This window comes from Mesocricetus auratus, unplaced genomic scaffold (assembly GCF_017639785.1).
Source record: "Mesocricetus auratus isolate SY011 unplaced genomic scaffold, BCM_Maur_2.0 Super-Scaffold_100019, whole genome shotgun sequence".
NCBI lineage: Eukaryota > Metazoa > Chordata > Mammalia > Rodentia > Cricetidae > Mesocricetus > Mesocricetus auratus.
This window is the reverse complement of record NW_024429200.1, coordinates 14,206,518-14,227,947: the sequence shown is the minus strand read 5'-3', so window position 1 is coordinate 14,227,947 and position 21,430 is coordinate 14,206,518. Positions and strand designations below refer to the sequence as shown.

Sequence of the window (21,430 nt, the reverse complement as noted above, 5' to 3'; positions counted from 1 at the left end):
CTACTTTCCCTCCCAATTTCATGTGCTCTCTCTCTTTCTCTCTCAATATATATGTACACACACACACACACTTCTCTCTCTAACCCCACTGAGTTCATTTGATGCCACCTGTTTGTACATGGATGTAGAACTATCTAATGGAGCTATTTAGCCTCTTAGAAACAGCATCCCAAAGAAAACAGATCCCTCCTTCACAGTAGCCATGCATTACCAATACCTCCTCAGCTTGGATTTGGTTGGCCTGATCTTGTGCATATATTGTGCATTCAGTTTCAGTCACTGTGAGTCCATGTGTGCAAGGACACTTCATGTCCAGAAAGAACTATTTTGCAGTATGAGGTCAGAACCACTCCCTCTTATAATCTCTTGGCCGGATCTTCCACAATGAGCCCAGAGCCTACCGGGGGAGTAGTTCTGATGAAGATGTACCATTTAGAGATGTACACCCTGTAGTTTATTTTTTTCTGGAACAGTGTTAGTCCTGGCTGTCTGGGAATTCACTTTATAGACCAGGCTGTCCTTGAACATAGAGATATGCCTGCCTCTTCCTCCTACAAACTGGAATTAAAAGCATACACCACCATAGCCTGGTAGCCTTATGCATTCTTAAGCTCTGAATGCGCAACAGCTGTAGGTCTTTGGGTTAATCACCATTTACTGCAAACAGAAGGTTCTCTGATAATGCTTGACTGGTATGCTCATTTATGGGTATAATACAGATAAGAACGTAGAATGCAGTTGAACTATAGCATTTTAGTTTTCCCTTGACACCAGTAAAATAGCTAGTCACGAGTTTTTGGACCTGTTATTAGTATCATTCATTAATTCCATAAAAAATTAAAATAAAATAAAGCATCTGTAATCTTTGTAATTTTTTCCAATAATGAAAATTTTTTTAAAAATTAACATGTGCTCATGCAAGTGACCTTTGTACAGCCTTTACACAAAATGGTTCCATTAAATAAAATGCCCCCATTAAATATTTCAATTTCATAGCATAGTTGAACCTTGTGATTACTGCCTGTCCACAGCAATTTGAAGCATTTATTTGGCTTAATTCACCATGAATCATTTTGTTCTGGGTTTTAATGCTAGCCTCACAACATAAAATGATGGAAAAAAGAAATTATTATCATGTATAAGTGGTTAAAATTAAGTTAAAACACATTTTAACACACTCCTGTGTTTCTAATGCTGACAGCAATAATGAAGGTACAAAAATGACATTTTCTTATTATTATTCATATTAAAAGTTCCACTTTTCTGTAAGCAGAATGAGATCCATAATATGGTAATTGTATTTGAATATATACAGTCAAAATACTTAGAAATTAAGTAAAAGCACCCAAATTCTTCCCTTTTTGGTTATTAGTACAGAGAGAGAGAAAGAGAGGGGGGCAGGGAGGGAGAAAAAGAGGAGAGAAAAAGAGAGAGAGAAAGAAAGAAAGAAGAATTTCCTAGTCAATAGGAGATAGTTGCCACTGTGAGCTAACAACTCCTTTTTAGTATTTTTGTATTTAGGCACCTTTCTAAAAACTGAGGATTTTGCTTTTGTTTTTCTACAATAGGCTTTTCAGCTTCTTCATAATAGTTAAGGACTAACACATGAGCCTACAAACTCTTATGTGTTCTGGTTTACTCATCCAGTCTATAAAACTAGAATTTTGTACCTATACAGCAGCCCCAAGGACACATTACATATCTATTTTGGATTTCAGATTTCTACTGATGGAGGGTCATATTTAAAAATCCAAGATACAAAATGGATGTAGGTAAGAATTAGAAATTTTAAATTTTCATTTTATATCATTTTATATACCTTTGTAAATGGAGTCTAGTTTTATTTCTTTATTTCTTATAAATTATCATTTATGTGAGGGAGGAGAGAGAGAGAGAGAGAGAGAGAGAGAGAGAGAGAGAGAGAGAGAGAGAGAGAGAGAGAAAGAGAGAGAGAGAGAGAGAGAGTTTGTTCTTGTGTGGGAACTCATGAGGAGTGGAGATAACAGGTTAGGACCTAGACATTCAAAACTTTAAAACAGTTTTGAAAATCTGCTTTTTAAAATTGATTGCTGAATCCAGTCTTACAGAACTGAGTGTCTAAACACCTTTCTTCTAAAGATTTAGGCTTGTCAGAATAATGTAGAAAGATCACTGGCAATTCTTTTTATTATCCTTTTCTGCCAAGATTTTACCTTATGATAGACTTTGAGAATGCACACAGCTTCTATTGAAAAAACAGAAAGAAGGTTTTAGATCCAGGAAATAATTACTAGGTAGTAATCATGCTTGAGACAAAATGATAATTACTGGGCACAGTTTGCTCTAGTAGAGGGTGTTAACCCAGACTTATGTATCATGAGGTTCTATTCTTGGCCCATTTACTGATACATGATTTGACGTTGAGTTTTACTAGTTGTTAGGGCCAATCTTCCCATATGGATGACATTATAATAATAATGCACTGTATCTTATCAATAAATTTATGCACTAGTTAACTAAGAAACTACTTGTGCATAAAAAACAACCACAGCTTGCCATCTCAGGAGTGTAATAAAATCACCGTTATAAATATATTAGATAAATGTCTGAAAAACATTATCTTAAAAATATAAACTTATGTAACTAACACACTAAGCTGAAGGAAGTCCCTCAAATGGACTTGTTATGTTTCCTAAATTCTTTCATTGTATTTAAGAATGTTTTAAATGTGACATAAAAACACTATAAAATGGCATACTTATGATCTTTTCTTTCAATGTGCATGTAATCCTAAAAACTATATATCGGGGGGAAAATCAATGAAAACAAAAAATGGTCATCAAATAGAAATTTGCAGCTAGCTTTAATTCATCCAAAATATATCCCTCAGACTAAATGTACTTCTCAAAGAAAGGAAAATCTATAAAGATATTCTGGAATCAGGTTTTGATGTCAGTGGTAATAACTTGACCTATATAATTAGTGTTAAGATCATTTATGTAAATTCTATTATTAGTTCCCTGTTATCCTCTGGATGTAGTAGGTACTTTACACTCTTTACATACTGTTTACCACTCTAGTTGTCAGCATGAGTCTGGGAAACCAGAGCCTAAAAATACAGCAGACCCATCCAACAGCCAATTTCATTCAGAGCATCAGACAATTCTTGAAATGTGGAAACACATTTTAAGAACAGCTCTGTGTTTTGATGAAAGTGAAGTCACACAACTCTTGTGTTTTTTGGTGTTTTATTTTGTTTTGTTTTAGTTTTCTCACAAAAACTCAGAAGTCCCTTCCCCGGACTCTGTTCTTGCGCTGTATTCAAAGAGTCTAGAAGTCAATGACAGAACTAAATACATAATTTTTTTTATTACCTATGTTGTTAGAATGAGCAAAGTAAATGATGAAATGGGTAAAATGATGGAAGAAACTTTAGGCAAGCCCTTGAGAGATAAGGAACTGTTGACAGCAAATCATATAGCAAACTAAAGCAATACATGCCTACAGGCTCTGAACACCTGAGAGACCAGGCAGTATACCTTTCATCCATTCTGTTTCAGGATAATAAACTTATTGAAAAGCCACTTAACCTTGTTGAGATGATAAAGACAAAACAGAAATGTAAGGATCAAAGCTGACCAGAATATTCTCCTTCACAATAGAGAAAATAACAAAACAAAATATCTAGAACAATTAAAGCAATTTTAAAATAACCACAAAAGAATTGACACAGGACTCACACAAAACAAATTATTTTCCTCATTGTCTTTCATGTCCCAAAATTTGGCCCAGGGTTTCTACAGTTACTCAAGTTAATAATTTACACATCTTTAAAATGCAAATGGGGAAGCCTAAGTGAGAAGAGGCCATGGACATTCAGACTGTACTGGTTCCTCTGTTGCCTGGAGCTCACGCTCCTCATAGTGTAACGCATCTTTATTAATTGCAATTCAGTCTTCTCACTGACTTATAAAATGTCCATTTATCATCCTTTTTCCTCTCAGTATTATAATTCATTAACAAGTCAGTAGGATTTCCTGCCAAAATGTATCCAATCTAAACCACTTTACATTACCAACAGTGCTTCTGCCAGCTAGAGATGGTCATTTCTAACCTATCACCTCAGAGTCTGCTGATAGGAGTCTGTCTCTGCCATTGTATTCCTGAAGCTTACCACACCTCATCAAAAAGTCAGCAGAATTTACATAAAATTAAGTCTCAAGTCATCTCTTTGCTCAAACCCTCAGAGGCCAAAGGTACAGTGTTTTCAATGACATATATAATCTTAAATCACATAATCTATTCTTGCTCTTACAGTCATCATTCTGGATGGGTCTTCTGCCTCAGGTCATATCTCTTTGCTAAGGCACTGTACATATCAAACACTTATTCTCTCAAATGTCAGCCAAATTAAAGTGCTAATCTAACCCTCTACTTCACTGGGATACTTCTTAACTTATTCTTATCCATTTTCTCTTTATTGTTTTGTCAGTGGTTACCACTGTCTAAATCTTACATATACACCATATTTTCCCTTCTCTTCTGCCAAAATATAGTAGTCATGAGAGCACAGACAGATTTTTGGTCCATTGCTGTATTCACAGCATCCATACAATTTCTACAACATCATGTCTGAGTAAAATATACGGATTATTTTAATAATAATAAAGTATATTAGTTAAAATCCAGCCTCAGTTGTCTCCCTAGGAGCCTCTGGAATGACTCCTTATATTTATGTGTACACTGGGTGAAGAAATGTTGTGTATAAAACAGTCATTTGGCAATGAATTGTTGGCACCCAGTAAACTACTAGTGAGTCAGAAGATGAATATAGGAAAAACATGGATCTCTCAGAACCTAGAACATACACAGAAGGCATTAGGCACTTGGGAAATATTAGCAAGTCAGGTAAGAAAGTTGGAGAACATAAGGGGGAAACAAAAATCAATAACCCGCATTTCATCTACTTCAATAATTCTGTACGCTCTAGTTGTTTCCTCTTCATCCTCTGAGGACATTAGTAAAGAACCTCAATGGGACTTTGACTTTCAGAGGTACTAATGCTCCTTCAGGAAAGAACTTCATTTGAAAATGGAGCTTTGGGCATCTGTACTCACCATTTCATTCTGCCCTGCAGAGTCAAAGTGAGGAGGAAAGGTAGATAGTAAACACAGTTCTCACTCTTCATTTTTGACTAGGAAACATTCTACATTCTTGTTTTTTCTAACAGCCTAAGAAAGGCTGTATTTAGGAAGTTCCTTAATCATTAATGATAGGCAATAATCCATGGACATAGAGCAAATTGTCTTATATTTGTCATCTTCAAGGTTGCTTTGGGAAAATTGATATCCTTCCTCAAAGTAATATACTACAAATTTAGAAAGAAAATGCCTATTAAAAAGAAGAATTTCTAGGGGACAAAAGAAGCATTTCACAGATTATTTGTGGAAAACACATGCCAATGTATATTTATTTATTCAGTTTTTCTTCTCACCATGTCATATAGTCCTGACTCTGACATGGAGATAGAGTGAGTAAGAACAGACAAAGCAGAGTTGTGTTACGAGCCCCTCCATTACTTACTTGGTTAGAAGTAATACATTTAAGAACCATGTTATTTGCTTGTTTGGTTGGCTGATTTTTTTGTTTGTTTTTTGGTTTTTATTTTGGTTTTTCAGGACAAGGTTTCTCTGTGGCTTTGGATTGGAGGCTGTCCTGGAACTAGCTCTTGTAGACCAGGCTGGTCTCAAACTCACAGAGATCCTCCTGCCTCTGCCTCCAAGTGCTGGGATTAAAGGCATGTGTCACCACTGCCAGACTGAAGAACCATGTTTACCAGAGACATTAGCCAAGGCCTAGCAATGGGCAGAGTAGAGATGGGTGTTCCTCTACCTGTGCCAGAACTCGTGTCGGCACAGTTGCTTTTTCAGGTAGAGAAATTCATTAGGAGATTTCATCCAGTACAAATCCAAACTATATCTGTCCAGTGGAGTAAATGACCTCAGTGACTATAGCTTATCATATTACTGGATGTTACTCCATTTCTAAGTGTCTCTCATTTATTGAAGTGTTTATATAACAAATGTACATTCTTGCTGTTTCAAATACATTTATGTAGGTTTTGCCATCTTATCAGTTCCCTTACCAGGTAATTAAATGAATAAAGTACTTGATTTATTAATTTAGTTTTTGTAAGGATTTTAAAAACATTTTTAGTATTATACAGATATAGACATATAGAAAGATGTATATACATACATTTATATATATTTATGTGACAAAATTAATGTTAAAAAGTCATGAATTTTGAAAAGAGAAAGGAGGGGTACATGGGAAAGTTTGGAAGTAGGAAAGGGAAGGAGAAAATGATAAAATTATATTATCATCTCAAAATCAAACTGACTTTACTGATTTTATTTATAGTAGTATCAGTAAAGTCAGTTTTCTTTACAACTTAGTAGACAAGCACAAAAGTATATTTAGTTGGCAAATGGTGTTTTTATCTTTATTGTTTTGAAAGCAGAAATGGAAGTCAAATATGGTGCAAGATTCTGTATTATTAATAGACTGAATTTAAAATGAAGAAACATTCTGAATGACTTATAGAATACTAAAGAGGTGGAAAATGATGCAATAGTAAAATTACACCAACCTTGAGGATTATGCTGCAGAAGGAAACATACAGTAATATAAAATTGGATACATTTTAAAATCAAATTATATGCTGCATTTTCATTTATCTCAGTATTAGGACACTTCAAAGTGCCAATCAGCAAGTCTTTGAACATTACTGGATGTGAGTCTCTTTTGATGGTATCATTTCTTCTTAATAAGCGCCATTTTACTTTATTACCCTTATTGTCATTAAATGACAACCATAGAGGCAACTAGAAGCACTTCTGATGATCGTTTCTCAGGATTAGAGTATGACATCATTTGGAATTACTGCTTATTCATCCTCTTTTGCAACCTTATTGTTCCCTTTGTTCCTCTCATTCTAGAAAATGGATGAAAATACTGATATTAAATACAATTCAATAGATGAAATGAGAAAAATGATGATTATATAACAGAAGTTTAAGACATCACTTCTACCCACAGTCTGAATAAAGCATAAATGCTAGATAACATATTTCAGAAAATTGTTATTATTTCTGGTTTCAAAAAGTTTTGTTAACTATGCAGAATACCACAATTTACACCGCCAGAGGAGCCAGGAAATAAGGAAGAACCCGATAGAAGAACACATGGTCCCCTGAAGAAAGAGAGGAGAACAACAATCACTGAGACAATTGCGAGCATTGGGGGAGAGAGAAGGGAGGTGGGATAGAGAGAGGGGGTGAAGGGGAGGGATGAGGTAAACAGAAAACTGAGACACGGGGGAATAGAGGAGGGCAAGAAAGGAGATGTCTTGACATTGGGAACAGGTTTGGAGAGAGATCTGGCACAGAGGAAATGTAGGTGATTCACAGGATGACCCCAACTAAGAGTCTAGGCAGTGGTGGAGAGGCTGCCTTTAATGCCCTTCCCCTATAATGAGATAGATGACTACCTTGGTTACCATTCCTAGAGCCTTCACCCAGTAGCTGATGGAAGCAGAAACAGGCACCCACAGCTAAACACTGAGTCATACTCTTGGAATCCAGTTGTAGAGAAGGAAGAAGGATGAGGAAAGGCAAAAAGACTGTAATGGAGAAAGCCCCAGAAACAGTTGACCTGACCTAATGAGAGCATGTAGACCCTAGTCGTAAAGCTGGCGAACCAGCACTGGACCAAGCCAAGCCCTCCGAATGAGGGTGCCAGCTAAGAGGCTAAGGCAGTCCATATGACCTGTAACAGGAGAGCCAGTGTTTATCGCTAGATCACAATTGGACTTTAGGAGTCCATTCCCTATGGAGGGGTACTATTGCAGTCCAGATACAGGAAGGAGGGCCTGGGCCCTCCCCCAAATGATGTGACAGACTTTGATGATTCTCCATGGAGGGCCTCACTATCCCTGGGGAGTGGGTTGGGGTGGGAGTTGGGGGGTTGGTAAGAAGCATGGGAAGATGGGAGGGCCAGGAAATGGGGGGATGGATATGTAATTAAGAGTGCTTTTAAAATAAAAAAATGTACGCAGAGTTCTGATTTAAAGTCAGAAAAAATATCTAACAAAACTTCTGTTCCTGGTGAGGTTTTTTTGTACTATGGTAATTGACAGAAATAACATAAAATCTTGTTACTTTTAAATGTTAATTTTTGTAAACATTTAAAAATTATAACAAATTAAGTTAGTCATCAGTCACTATTCATATCATAATGGTTATCCTCAAGTTTAAGTTACTTAAAAACTAGAAGTAGTCTGTGTCATACTATCATTGATTTAAATCTCCAGTATAAGCTAATTTTTCTTAAACTCAGGTCAGACTTGGCCCAAGGTCACACTAATACATCTTTCATTGTCTGCAAGTGACATTTGCTGAATATTACTTGAAGCTACATTTTTAGCATTCCCTCTGGCATGCTGAGATTAGATGTGACATTTGTTTCCAGAATAAAACACAAGGTCAATTCCAAAGAATATAATACTGTATTTTTTGTGCAACTTTGCATTTGCTTATCTATGGGACACAGGCAGTTCATTTTAAATCACAGGCCTCATGGACCACTACCAAATACATGCTAAATCCTGCTCACAAGATGCTCCAGTTGTCCCAGCCTATAACACCATCTAAACCCACAGAAAAATCCTTAAGAAAATAGCCAGAGCAGAGGGTAGAATACTCCACTGTCTACTGTAAGAAGTTGCTGGAATTTCCTGTCTCCTCAGTCAGGGAGAATGAGAGTGTTTTACAGGAGGCCATTTTCTAATGGTGCAACCTTACAGATGTAGACAGGGGTCTACAAATTCATAGAACCATTATGCATGCTACTATGATCTAAATCAGACAGTGTATAAAACCAAACATGTCTCAACTATTTATAAAAATATACTTAAGTAAAACGTTTCACTGGTAAATTTATAATAATAACAATTTTGAAATGCCATGTGTCATGCTTCATATTTTCCCAACTATTGAAGATTTTAAAGTAATAATGATAAACCCTTCCAGTTGCCCTGTGAGCCAGCTTCGCTTTTGGTGATCCTGTTAATCATACATTAAATGTACTTGGCTTTTCCCTGTGAATGAAAGGAAAGAATTATTAAATTCAACAATTTATCTGAATTAGACATGAATATTTAGCTAAAATCAAGTTAAAAATCTAATGAGTCATCAAAATCTTCAATATGAAGAAACCGAGCAATTCAAAATGAAAATTATTTGGTATCTCTAACAGTTCTGAGCCAGACAGTACAATAAAATGAAATACAGTGCATGTTTTGCTTCTCAGTTCAGGTTTCATCTAGAAAGCACACCCAGAAATGGATTTAGTATTTTGATTATCAAACTGTACTTTCCCCAGCTCAGATACTTAAGAATTAATCTTTTATTCTTTGTTTAAAACATTACCTGAAAAGAAACAATATTATTTGGAGAAATGACATAAACCCAGCCGATATGCTTTTCCTTCTGTCCACTGCCATCTGTCTTCTTGGAGATCTAGAAAATGACATTCTGTATGAAAAGAGCCTGCAGTGTGCTACATGAACCTTATGAGTTGAATAAAGTGAATGCTAATGTCTTGGTTGAAGCTACAGAGATAGCTCTTTATATCTATAAGGAAAGCAATGAGCCGTCTAAGCTAACTCAGCATAGAGAACATTTACTAACACAATCATTGTAGGGACCCATTGATTTGATGGATGTCTGGGATTGTGTGTAATAGAAGAACCCAGGACAAAAATGGTCACAGATTCAAAAGCAGTTAACAGGCTGCTCCTATCTGCCCTAGTATGGTTTATTGGCACCAGACAGACTTCCTGTTATTTTTTCTATCTTTAATGATACTGTTTTATGAAGCAATGAATGTTTTCATTTGGAAAATAAGAATTCATTGACATATTTTCTAAACTGTGGTTTCTTTAATGATGCCAGGGGAATAAACATGCTAATTCAGAGTTTTGAAGAATGACCTGGGTAAGGCCCATTACTCTACTGATTTTGGTAAGAGAAGGTTAATATCAGGGAATATTTCCCTATGCAAAAGTTTTGAATTAAAAATACTATGGAGCAATTTGGTCATGTGGTGATATATTTTTCTGTGACAAATTTCATGACGTATTCTCCAAACTAAAGTTTAACTTACTAGCTGTCTATTATAACAACGTAAATTTATACCAAGCTAGAACTGTATTCTTCATAGGATAGTTGTTATGAAAATATATAACAGGAATCAAGAAAATATTTGCAACATTTTATACAAGTGATACTTTTTCATAGAGCAATAAAAGTTTCCTCATAAACACCAACCATCTAAAACTATGTCCCTGGAAGAAGTAATATCAACACAAGGTAAGACAAGAACCTAAAAACAGTGGAAGGGTCAGATGGAATGGAGAGACCCTAGTTTTAAAACTGGAACGAAACAATGCTCAACATTTGCAAAACATTCCTTTATTATTAGAAATAAATTATTTGTATAAAAATTGCATGCGTCAATCATTGCATTTATTTTATAGCACAACCCAGGGCTTCAATCCGGTCAGCCATTACAAGAAACAGACTGAGTCTTATACAAGTTGAACAGTGTGGGACAGGAACAGGAGTTCTCACAATCACAGAAATATACTTACAAGAATAACATCAGACATGGTTTATTTCAACGGCATTTTTTTTTCACAAGCTAACATTAGTTTTCCTTTTGAATTTTTTTAAATGCTCACAGGTAAGCAATACTTTAGCTTGACACTCATTGGTCGTATTGTATACAATTGGTTCTTTGCTCCTCAGTATTGATACTTTTGGTTCATGGCTAATTTTGTTCCTTACAAGACTATTGATCTGAATGATTGTAGTCTACGGAGTTCTCCAGGAGTGATTTTTTTGCAGTCTCATGATCCACATTAAGAACATATACCACCATTCTTCAGATGGTAACATCTCCCTGTTCAGATTGAGTGATTGCTGTAGCTGATATATGTCGTCTTGGTAGAGGAAGCTGTTAAAAACAGAATAGGGTATATTAATAGTGCATAATAACTACCTTGCTGATACAATTTCAAAATTCAAATCCTGCTTGGACTGTCTGATGATAAAGTTTTGAAACATGTTACTTGGTATTCTAAACCGTGCAGTAGAAATCCAATGAGAAATTCAGCCAAATTGTTAATCCACAAAAGCCCCCAGTCTGGTGTACAGTACATGGATAGTACACAGAAGAATGAATGCAAAAAATGCTAATCATTAGAAAACGTAGGTGAATTCTTATTTATAAATTACCTTAACAAACTAAATTTTTATATACATAAAAAGAAAGAAGATACTGATGGCCTACAAAATATATATTTAAAAATCTTCCAGACTGCCGGGCGTTGGTGGCGCACGCCTTTAATCCCAGCACTCGGGAGGCAGAGGCAGGCGGATCTCTGCGAGTTCGAGACCAGCCTGGTCTACTGAGCGAGTTCCAGGACAGCCTCCAAAAGCCACAGAGAAACCCTGTCTCGAAAAACCAAAAAAAAAATCTTCCAGACTAAATCAAAAATTTTAATCACTTCAGCCACTCCTATAACCCAATAGTTATAATTATTTGTACCTTGGCAATGTATATATTCCATTTGAAAATTAACAATAATCTTGAACTTAGAAATTAACAAACAAAAATCTCAAGTACACACAAATTAACTAAATAATGACAGAGTCAACAGATATGTGTGGCTTTGAAACATTTTAACTAAAGTATACATGGAAATAAAGTTCCAAATGATGAAATTAATATTTGATACCTCTTTTACTAACTGACTTTGAAACAATACTCATTGTTGTAAGACTATTAGAATGATGCAAATAACAAAATATTCTGTCAAATTTACACTCATGCTGATACTTGCAGAGAATACAAAACTAAATAAAAATAATTTCACAATTCAAATATATAATTATAGTTACCTACTTTAAGCTAAATACTAGAATAATTGCATTTTAAAACATGGACATGTATTTTAATGCACTGATTTAACTCAGAATGATAATATCTTTAAATAATTTATTATAGTTGTGTACACTGAGCACTACTAGAAATCATAAAGCTGTTCTTTGGACATACTTGATAATTAGACTTATCCCTCTGCAATTTTAAACACTTGTGATGGACCCTTTCTGTTTACAGGCAAAGGCATGCTGAGTCTATCACTAAAATTAACACAGTCCATGAAGTACTAGTCATATATTACTTTAACAACTTTTAGTAAATTGAATAATATTAAGTAAATAATCAAAATATGTCCTTCATGAATTTATGTTATCTTCACTTATTACACTTGAGTATTATCATGGAATAGAAGAAAAAAGCGGACTTGACTCCAGGTATATGGTATATATTGCGTTCTATTTCTACAAAATGAGTAACAATCAATCACATCCATGTGCATCACTCTCACTACTAATTAAAAGCTGTAGCAAAAGCAACTATAGCATGTTGTAAGAATAGAATGAGAGAATATTGCAGGGAGAATAATTTTTACTTTGAAAAAAACACTATTGTCTCCTTCCTCTGCCTTACGTGTGTGTGTGTGTATGTGTATGTGTCTATGTGTCCCTGTATGTGTGTGTGTGTCCCTGTATGTCTTCCTCTGAGTGTGTCTCTGTAAGTGTCCCTGCAGGTTTGTCTCTGTATAGATCACTGTGTGTGTGAATGTCTCTCAGTGTCTGTGGGAACATATAGGCATGCATGTGAACGCCAGAGCCCAATCTCAGATACCATCCCTTGAAGTCATTCATCTTGTTCCTTGTGACAGAGGCTCTTCCTCAAAAGTGGGGACTACTGATTAAGTTAGTCTTGGACAGCCAGTAAGTTCTCTGCTTTTCCAGCACTTGGATTATGAAATGGTGTCCATGCCCAGGTATTCATGTGAGTGCTATGGATCTGGTTTAGGTCCTCATGCCTCTGTGTCAAGCATTTAGTGACTGAGCCAATAATTCCCTGTCTTTCTGTGATCCTATTGGATAGCTCTCTTTCCAAAAGGTAATCTGGCTACTGCATTTATTTTTATTTTTTCATGAAAAATGAGGTAAAATGATTTCTGTACTGGTTTACTTACAATTCTCATGTTTTAATTCGTGCATTACACTTTGTGCTTCTAAATTTCTCTGAATAAATTGTATATAATTTATGAGTTTTTCATAGATATTTCATTAATTACTTGTAGCTGAGGTGAATAAAACATGCCATAATTTAGAAAAGTTACAGTAAAAGAACCACTGAGCTTTCTGTGACAGGATTGTCAGAAATATCTGGAAGTACAGGAAATCTTTGCTAAATATATAGACTGTAAAAAGGAAAAGACACCATCAGACATGCTAATGTGGAAGGGGTGAATCTCACCAGACCCCAAACCTAAGTCTAAGAACTGCAGGCAACTAAGGGATGTTGTAAACAGGAGAAATTGCCATCCCAGGGAGAGCACACCTGTTGGTGAAACAGCATGAAATGACCAGTCCTGAAAATATATACAAACAAGTAACATAAAGATTTAAAAGTAAGGCCATGGGATGGAAGAAAGCAAGGAGAATTCTGGGGAGATTTGAAGGAAGGAGGGCAGAAAACTATGTAATTACAGTTTAATTGAAAGTTAAAGGGGAGGGAAATCACATCTGTAATAGGGAAAAATCACCTTAAGCGATACAGCTTTCTAAAGATGTTCTTCAAAAAGTAGTGACTGGGGATTAGGCTGCCGTTATGGGTCATTGTAACCTAGAGGGTTTATCACAAAGCAAGGATCCATACTTTATTCTTTTAAGTGTTTTTCAACAAGATTTGGAACTAAAGCATTAAAAGCAATTTCTAGGGGAAATTGTACAACCATGTGAAATCTCATTTTGAGACTGTGATTCACAGAAAAACAATGTTAATTTCCACTGGCCAAAATAAAGTTCTAGAAACAGATGCTTTAGTCATTATGAAAGCAACAATAAAAATAAAAATTAGTGTAGAAACTGTTTTTTTTAAGGAAAAGTCCTGACATGGTCTTGTGAGACAAGGAACCACCAAAAATGTCTTTGAGTTTGCTTTCTCTTGGCCATCTACTGTTGGGCATGTGACCAAGCCTTAAGGATAATGTTTCCCCAGTGAGACTCCCTTTTCATTTACAAGTGGTTATAAATTGGAGAGAGCTTCCAGGATAAGGATGGTGGCATTCGTTCACATCTCTTTTCAGCTCTAGGGCCCCATTGGGTGCAGATCTGAGCATGCTCTGTGTATGCTACCTCAGTCTCTGTGAGTTCATATGTGCATTGATGATGGTGATTTAGAGGGCCTTGCTTTCTTGGAGTCTCCCATCCCTTCTGGCTCTTTCACTCTTCCTACATCTCTTTCTTGGGATTCCCCAAGCTCTGGTGGAGACATCCCATTTAGGGCTGAGGATTCCAGGGTCTCTAAATTTCTGTAAGATGTCTGACTGTGGGACTTTGTGTTTGTTCCCAACCGCTGCAGGAAGCATCTCTGGTGGTGGTTGAGCAAGTATTGATCTATGAGTGTAGCAGCATGTCCTTAGGAGTCATTTTATTAATACTTTTTTTTGAACAGTTTTATTTAGTTTTGCCCTAAGTCCCTGTGTGTGTGTGTGTGTGTGTGTGTGTGCTCGCGCACATGCATGTGTCTATCTTCTGTGTCTCCTTTTATGCCATAGGTCTTTTGCATATATATTATGGCTTCCAGTTCAGTATTTTTGTAGGATTTCTGAATGTGGAAATGAGTGGGTCTGTGCCTTGATACCTGTTTCTAGTGACTTTTATTAGACTCTTTTCCTTCTGTTTGTTTTGTTCAATTCCAATATCTTAGTTTTGCTTTATATTGTTAGGGTTTATTTTATTTTATCTTATTTTTATTTCATTATCCTTCAGAAGCCCATGTGTTTTCTAATAAGACACAGAAAGGGGATGTGGATCCAGACGGAGAAGGAGGTGGGGAGGAACTATAGGAGTAGAGAAAATAATTAGGTTATATTATTAGAGAAATAAATTATTTTCCATAAAAGGAAATAAAAAGAAAGCAACAATAAGGGATGACTCTAAATGTCAGATAACTTTCATGAATCATTATTTAGAAATATTATGGATAAAAAAGATTAAAGATATTCTGATGAACTTACAGGGGAACTGTTTTGACAGTTTTCTCTTGAAAACAAGCTTTTGAAGAGGATAATAATAAACTTCCTTGGGTGTGCTACACGGGGGTTGTAGGCAAGTGCTGTCATTACTTATTACTGAGTATGTTATGAGGAACATAGGTAGAGAGAGGTTTGACAAACAACATAATGGTGGAAATCTTGTATATATAAACTTTGTTGCCACTCCCCTGTCTGTCCTGAAACAACAGGATCTCTTGTTATAGAAAATGCAGTGCTATGGAATTTCAGGAAATTAGTTTGCTTTCTAACTTCATACTCCTTAAAATTACTATGTGGAGTTGTGAAATTTCAATCATACAACATGGCAGTCTGGGATAGGACCACAATTCACTTTGAAAATGTGACTTCTGAGGCCAAAGAGATATTCATTACTTAAAAAGCCTTCCATGGGGAATCTTCAAAGTCTGCCATATCATTTGGAGCAGAGCCTAGGCCCTCCCCTGTGTGTCTGGGCTGAGAGAGTATCCCTCCATGTGGAATGGGCTCCCAAAATCCATTTTTATGCTAGGGATAAATATTGATCCACTCCCAGAGGCCCCATAGATTGCCAAGGCCTCCTAACTGAAACCTACATTCAGGGGGTCTGAGTTGGTCCTATTCTGGTTTCCCAGATATCATTCTGGTGCCAATTTGCTCCCTCTTATTCAACTCAGCTGTTTTTGTGGGTCTCACCAGCCTGGTCTTCACACCATTTGCTCATCACTCCTCCCTCTCTGCAATTGCATTCTAGGACTTCAGTTCAGTGTTTAGTTTTGGATGTCTGCCTCTGCTTCCATCAGCTACTAGATGAAGGCTATAGGATGGCATTTAAGGTAGTCATCAATCTCATTATTGGGGAAGGGCATTTAAGGTAGCCTCTCCACTATTGCTTAGTTAGTTGGTTTCATTCTTGTAGATCTCTATACATTTCCCTAGTGCCATATTTCTCTTCAAACCTATAATGATTCACTCTATTTATGGTATGTCTTATCTTGCTCTCCTCTCAGTCAGCAGCCCAGCTATGGAAGGGGACACCTTCCTGAAGTCATACCTACATGTAAGTTAAGCCCTGCTGACCGAGTATAGTCAAGAACTTGGCTATTGGCATGGAGGGTATGCTCCCATCCCAGGAACCACTAGGTGTGGCTTTGAACAAATATACTCATGTGCCCTGTTGACATTTGTTTTGTAGCATAAGCCCTTAGTCTCTAACATAGTCAGTGTTGAGTGTCTGGCAGAAAATGAGGATATGAGAGTCATTGTTTACAATCCCAGCAACCCTCCAGCTTGTAAATGCCAGCAGAAAATGTCCACAGGAAAAGCGCACTTTCTAACAGTGAGTACTTGTCTTGATCCAGGCCAGCTGGAATGATGCAACCATGGAAGGTCTTTGAGGGGCACAATTCTGTCCCCACAGGAGTCAGGGAGAGGACAGGGGAGAGGACAGAAGATCTTTGGGGGCTCTGCATGGACAGAACAGTGCCTGGCCACCTACAAAGCAGACCAGTTAAGACCTGACCACTGAGGTCTGCAATCCTTCCATCAATCCTGTATTTGCAAATCACTGAATTATTTATTTACATATTTACTTCTCCTTGGTATTTATTAACACAAACAGAATAAGAAAACAACAGAAATATTTCTTTTTCATTTTGTTAGATTGTTCTGTGTGGTAATTTTATTATTCATTTGCTCAAAATGAGCAGCCAATAAAGTTGGATTTTAAAAAATGAAGAAGAAAGCTTACTTCTAGTGAACCTGAGATTGGCTCCCAGTACCCACACCATGCAGTTCACAACCATCTGTAACTTCCTCTCCAGGGAATCTAAGGCCCTCTTTTGGGTTCTATAGGCACCCTGACCCACATATAGCACTCGCTCACACATTCATATATGTACATTGTATATATACAAATACACACACATACACCCATATATACAAATATGCATATATATTAAAAATAAACTTTAAAATGAGCCTTCTAGATGTAAGAAGCTATACTGAATTATATGTATTATGTATGAATATATATACCAGTATGTGTGTATATATGTGTTATGTTTATATGAATGTAACACTAGCCAGAATCAAAAAGGTCAGCAACAGACTAGTAGCCACAGTTATCAAGATAGTACCCATAAAATAAGGGGGGTGCTAAATGAATGTTGATCTTTATTTTCATTTCAAATAGCTTTATTAACCACACTCCAAACTTCAATTCAGAATAAAATTTGAATTATCCTGATCCATATTTTCTGCTTTCCTTTACCTTGAAAATGTGACTTTTAACTCTTCCAGAATTCAATAAGCTCACCATCACAACAGCCTTCATGTTTGTAATCTTCCTTTCTTATTTTAAAGAAATCTGAAAACTGTATATAGGTGATAAAATTTCCACTTCAACATCCACAGAAAAGAACAAGGAAAACAGCCTGTATGTTTGAGACATATTTAGCAATACAAGACTGCTACTTTGCTTTTAAGGGAAGCTATTTGTTCTTCAAGGGGTTGGATAAAGCTATTGATTTTTCCTCCCATCATGTTCCTTAACTGGGCCTGGGACAATTGCTGTTTATTCCACCAAAATGTTAGGTGTTCCCATTCGAAACCCCATTATGTTCTTTCCTGGATTGTTACAAAAATGCAGGTAGAGCAGCAGACTCTGGCATTTCATATTCCCAGTGCCAATGTTGAAAGTACAGAGTGCCAACAGCAGCTTACTGGCATCTGCCTGGGTTGTAAATCCCTATACTCATGCTTTCTAGTTGGAAAACAGAAAAATTCTGCCCCCAAATCACCAGCATTTTTTTAATGTCCCTGTGGTTAGTAAATCATTTATCTATCACTAGAGCTGATTATAGGCATTTGTTACTAACATCCATCCCACAGTTTGCTCTACCGCTGGTCTTTGAATGGTGTCTGTGTGGAAAGTGTTTGCAGAGTTGCTACAAGGTCTCTTTCTGTACTGATGACTGACTGAGATTTTATTAGCTAACCTTCCCAGAGTCAAGATGGCTTCAGAGGATAGCTTAAGCCATTAGTTTGTTTGCTTGCTTGCTTGTTTGTACTGTGTGTGTGTGTGTGTGTGTGTGTGTGTGTGTGTGTGTGTGTGTGTGTATCTCAGAGTATGTGTAGAAGTCAGGGACAAATTGTGGGAGCTGGTACAATTTCAACTCTGCCAACTCTGCCAAGTCATTAGTCCTTAAAATGATGAGTTTATGCTTATGTAACAGAGTTTATCTATGTTGGTAGAACGTTACAATATTCAATGTTCACATAGACAGCTTGAGAGTTCAACTCAGAGGAAGTTTGGTCAATCCAGTAGAAATTATAAATTTCTTTAGTAATTAAGCCAAATAAGACTGAGCCCTACTCTTCTTTTGTATTTAAATGTCTATGGTGTTTTGAGTGAAAATGGTCCCCACAGACTCACTGGGAGTGCCATTATTAGGAGGTGTGGCTTTGTTGGAAGAAGTGTGCCCTTAGGGACAGGCTTTGAGATTTCAGATGCTCAGGCCAGGCCCAGTGGCTCATTCTGTCTGCCAGTTGCCTACAGGTCAGAATATAGAACTCTCGGCTTCCTCTCCAGCACCATGTCTGCCTGTGTGCTACCATAATTCCTGCCATGATGACAATGGACTAGGTCTCTGAACTGCATGCCAGCCCTAATGAAATACTTTCTTATAGGAGTTCCTATGGTCATTGTGTCTCTTCACAACAGGAGAAACCCTAACTAAGACAGTGTCAAAAGGATAGCAAGCAGGGTATAGAGCCTGATAAAGGATTCTGGGGGGAGAAGTAATGATTTTTGTGATTGGATATTCTTATTTTTCTGAGATGGTGTCTTGTTACATAACCCAAGCCAAAAATTCACAATCCTCTTGTCTCAATCATCATGACCCAGTTGTTTGGATTACAGATATATAACACTAATACAAACTCCTATTCTTAATTATTACAGACTTATACTATGGCATTCCCAAAAGATTATGGGTCATTCTGGAGTAAGGTCTCCAGCTTCAATTTATTTCACTTTAATTTGTTTATGCAACCATATAACATAAATTAAACTTGTATTATATTCTGCCTTCTGAACCTTTACAATACAAATGTCTAACCTGTCTAATGCTTTTCTATGGATACCAAGAAAGCCTTAACTTTGATAAGGTAAATTGAACTGGATTATCCTGGGTATCAGTGCACTATTATCATATGGTGTTTCTGGGTCAACTGCAGAGCAAAGAAAGGTGAGGAATGTGGTAGAATGGATTCTGTCTGCAGGGCCAAGAGGCTTTCAAGGATTACTTGAAATTAACATATTCAAGAAAGAAATTGAAGAAAGTCAAAAGAAGAAAGCACTTGGGGGAACCAAGTACTTACAATGACTCCATTATACACATTAACTATCTCTTTTCTCATTTTCCCAAAGATCCAAAAAACATGTCATTTATTTGTACAAAATCTGGGGTACCTCATTCCACAAATATCCCTGATAAATTAAAACAACAAAGAGTAGTCAATTATGAAGAAGCAAATCTTCTAGAACAGTTCCTAAAATTTGAAAATGAAATTGCATTCCACATGCCAAGCTCTATGATACCTCAACACCAGAGCTAACTACCATATTTTGTTAAAGACTTCAAAGTGACAGTTTGTATGCTGGGAACCACTGCTCATCCTATGAATATTTAGGCATCATTCAATGGTTTTGACTGTTGTGACAGTCTGAGGTTGTGTGTACCATCGTGCCCATAGAACCAGGTAGTAGAGTTCCCAAGACTAGTAGAAGAATGTTCAACGTACATCTATTAGGAAGTGCTCCCGCTCTTGACCATCTGAAAGTCTACAGATGACTTACTGTTGGTTTCAAGACTCTCACAGAGTTCGCTTTTCACCTCGCCATTTGGTCTGTCATTGCCTTTTTGGATCAGTTTGCTTTGCATGGTAGCAGCTGTCACCACAGCCTTGAAGCTTCTTTTGCGTTTTTGAACATTCTGCTCTGGATGAAAAATTATAATATAAACTTTGGGCATATAGAGCATTCCCAGAGACACTGAAGCACTTAAACTCATGGAGACAGTAAGTGTTGTTGTCTGGATGTACATCTGAGAAGAGGAAAAAAGGAAAAGAATCATGGTTATTAAGTCTCACTAGTAGGAGATAACGCAAATAACACACCATTTTCTAAAATTATTCCAGTTTTTCATCTATATCTATATTTGAGAATATTTACTGAAATTGCCCTTTGAATGCAGTCAAGCTTTCATTCTGACAAACTCCAAGTAAAAATGAGTGATTTTATATTTTAAAATCCTCATTCCTTAAAACAAATTGGAAAAGGCTGGAGCTGCTGTTACTTTTCATGCAACAAACTGCATAAATCAGAGGATAAAATACACTCTGACACAGACTAAAAGTGGGTTAGTGGACCAAATGACCATCTCAATACTTAAGCAAAGAGCAAAGTACATGTGGTGAACGCAGAGACGGCACAGCAATCTAGGTTATCGTGATACACATTGCTCATGGAGCATGATGGCTCTCACATCACTGTATCGTCCCAATAACCCAACCAGATAAAAATCACAAACGTGATAAAAGTTTTTGGTTTTTTTTCCTTGTGGCTTCTTTATGTTTGTTTTGTTTTGTTTTATAATAGCCTGTCTAAAGAACACATTTTGGAATTTCTCAGTGTTCATATCACATAAAAATAAATATAGGAGAGTCAACAAAATGTGAAAGATATCCTCCTGGGGATAGAGAGATGACTTAGTGGTTAAGAACACTTGTATTTCACTTTCTACACAATAAAGAGACCTTTCTTAATTGAGAGAGAGAAAAGAACACTTGTATTTCATGAAGAGGACCCAGTACCTACAACTGTCTATAACTCCACTTCCAGGAAATATAACACGCTTCACTGACTTTCATGGGCAAAATGAACCCATATGGTACACAGAAATACATGTACACAAAACACACATGCACATAAAATATAATAAATATGTAATTGAGACAAAAACTATTTCCTCCTATCAGATGTCAGATATCTGTTCTGGCAGTGGAGTATCTGCAGCATACTCTGAAACGCACTTCCCTGTGTTGACTCCTCTTCACATGTCACTATTATAACCTCTTTGTTCTTGTGAGAAATTTAGAAAAGTGAAGGATCATGAAATTGGGAAGGAAATGTGTATGAGAGGGAGT

The 21,430-nt window shown here is 36.6% G+C and overlaps 1 protein-coding gene across 6 annotated transcripts in view; it reads right to left on the bottom strand.

The window, feature by feature from the left end:
• Positions 1-10,494: 10,494 nt before the first annotated feature.
• Positions 10,495-21,430, bottom strand: part of Grm8 (glutamate metabotropic receptor 8) — an 865,501-nt gene continuing 854,565 nt past the window's right edge. For 5 of the 6 annotated variants that reach the window (XM_040728578.1, XM_040728575.1, XM_040728577.1 and 2 more), the window contains exons 10-11: positions 20,082-20,328; positions 10,495-11,058 (exon numbers count right to left, since the gene is read on the bottom strand). In XM_040728578.1, the coding sequence (XP_040584512.1) occupies positions 11,009-11,058; positions 20,082-20,328 (297 nt within the window). In that variant the 3' untranslated portion in view covers positions 10,495-11,008. Of the gene's footprint in view, positions 11,059-20,026; positions 20,329-21,430 lie in introns of all 6 variants that reach the window. The other variant, XM_040728576.1, reaches the window with a different exon arrangement.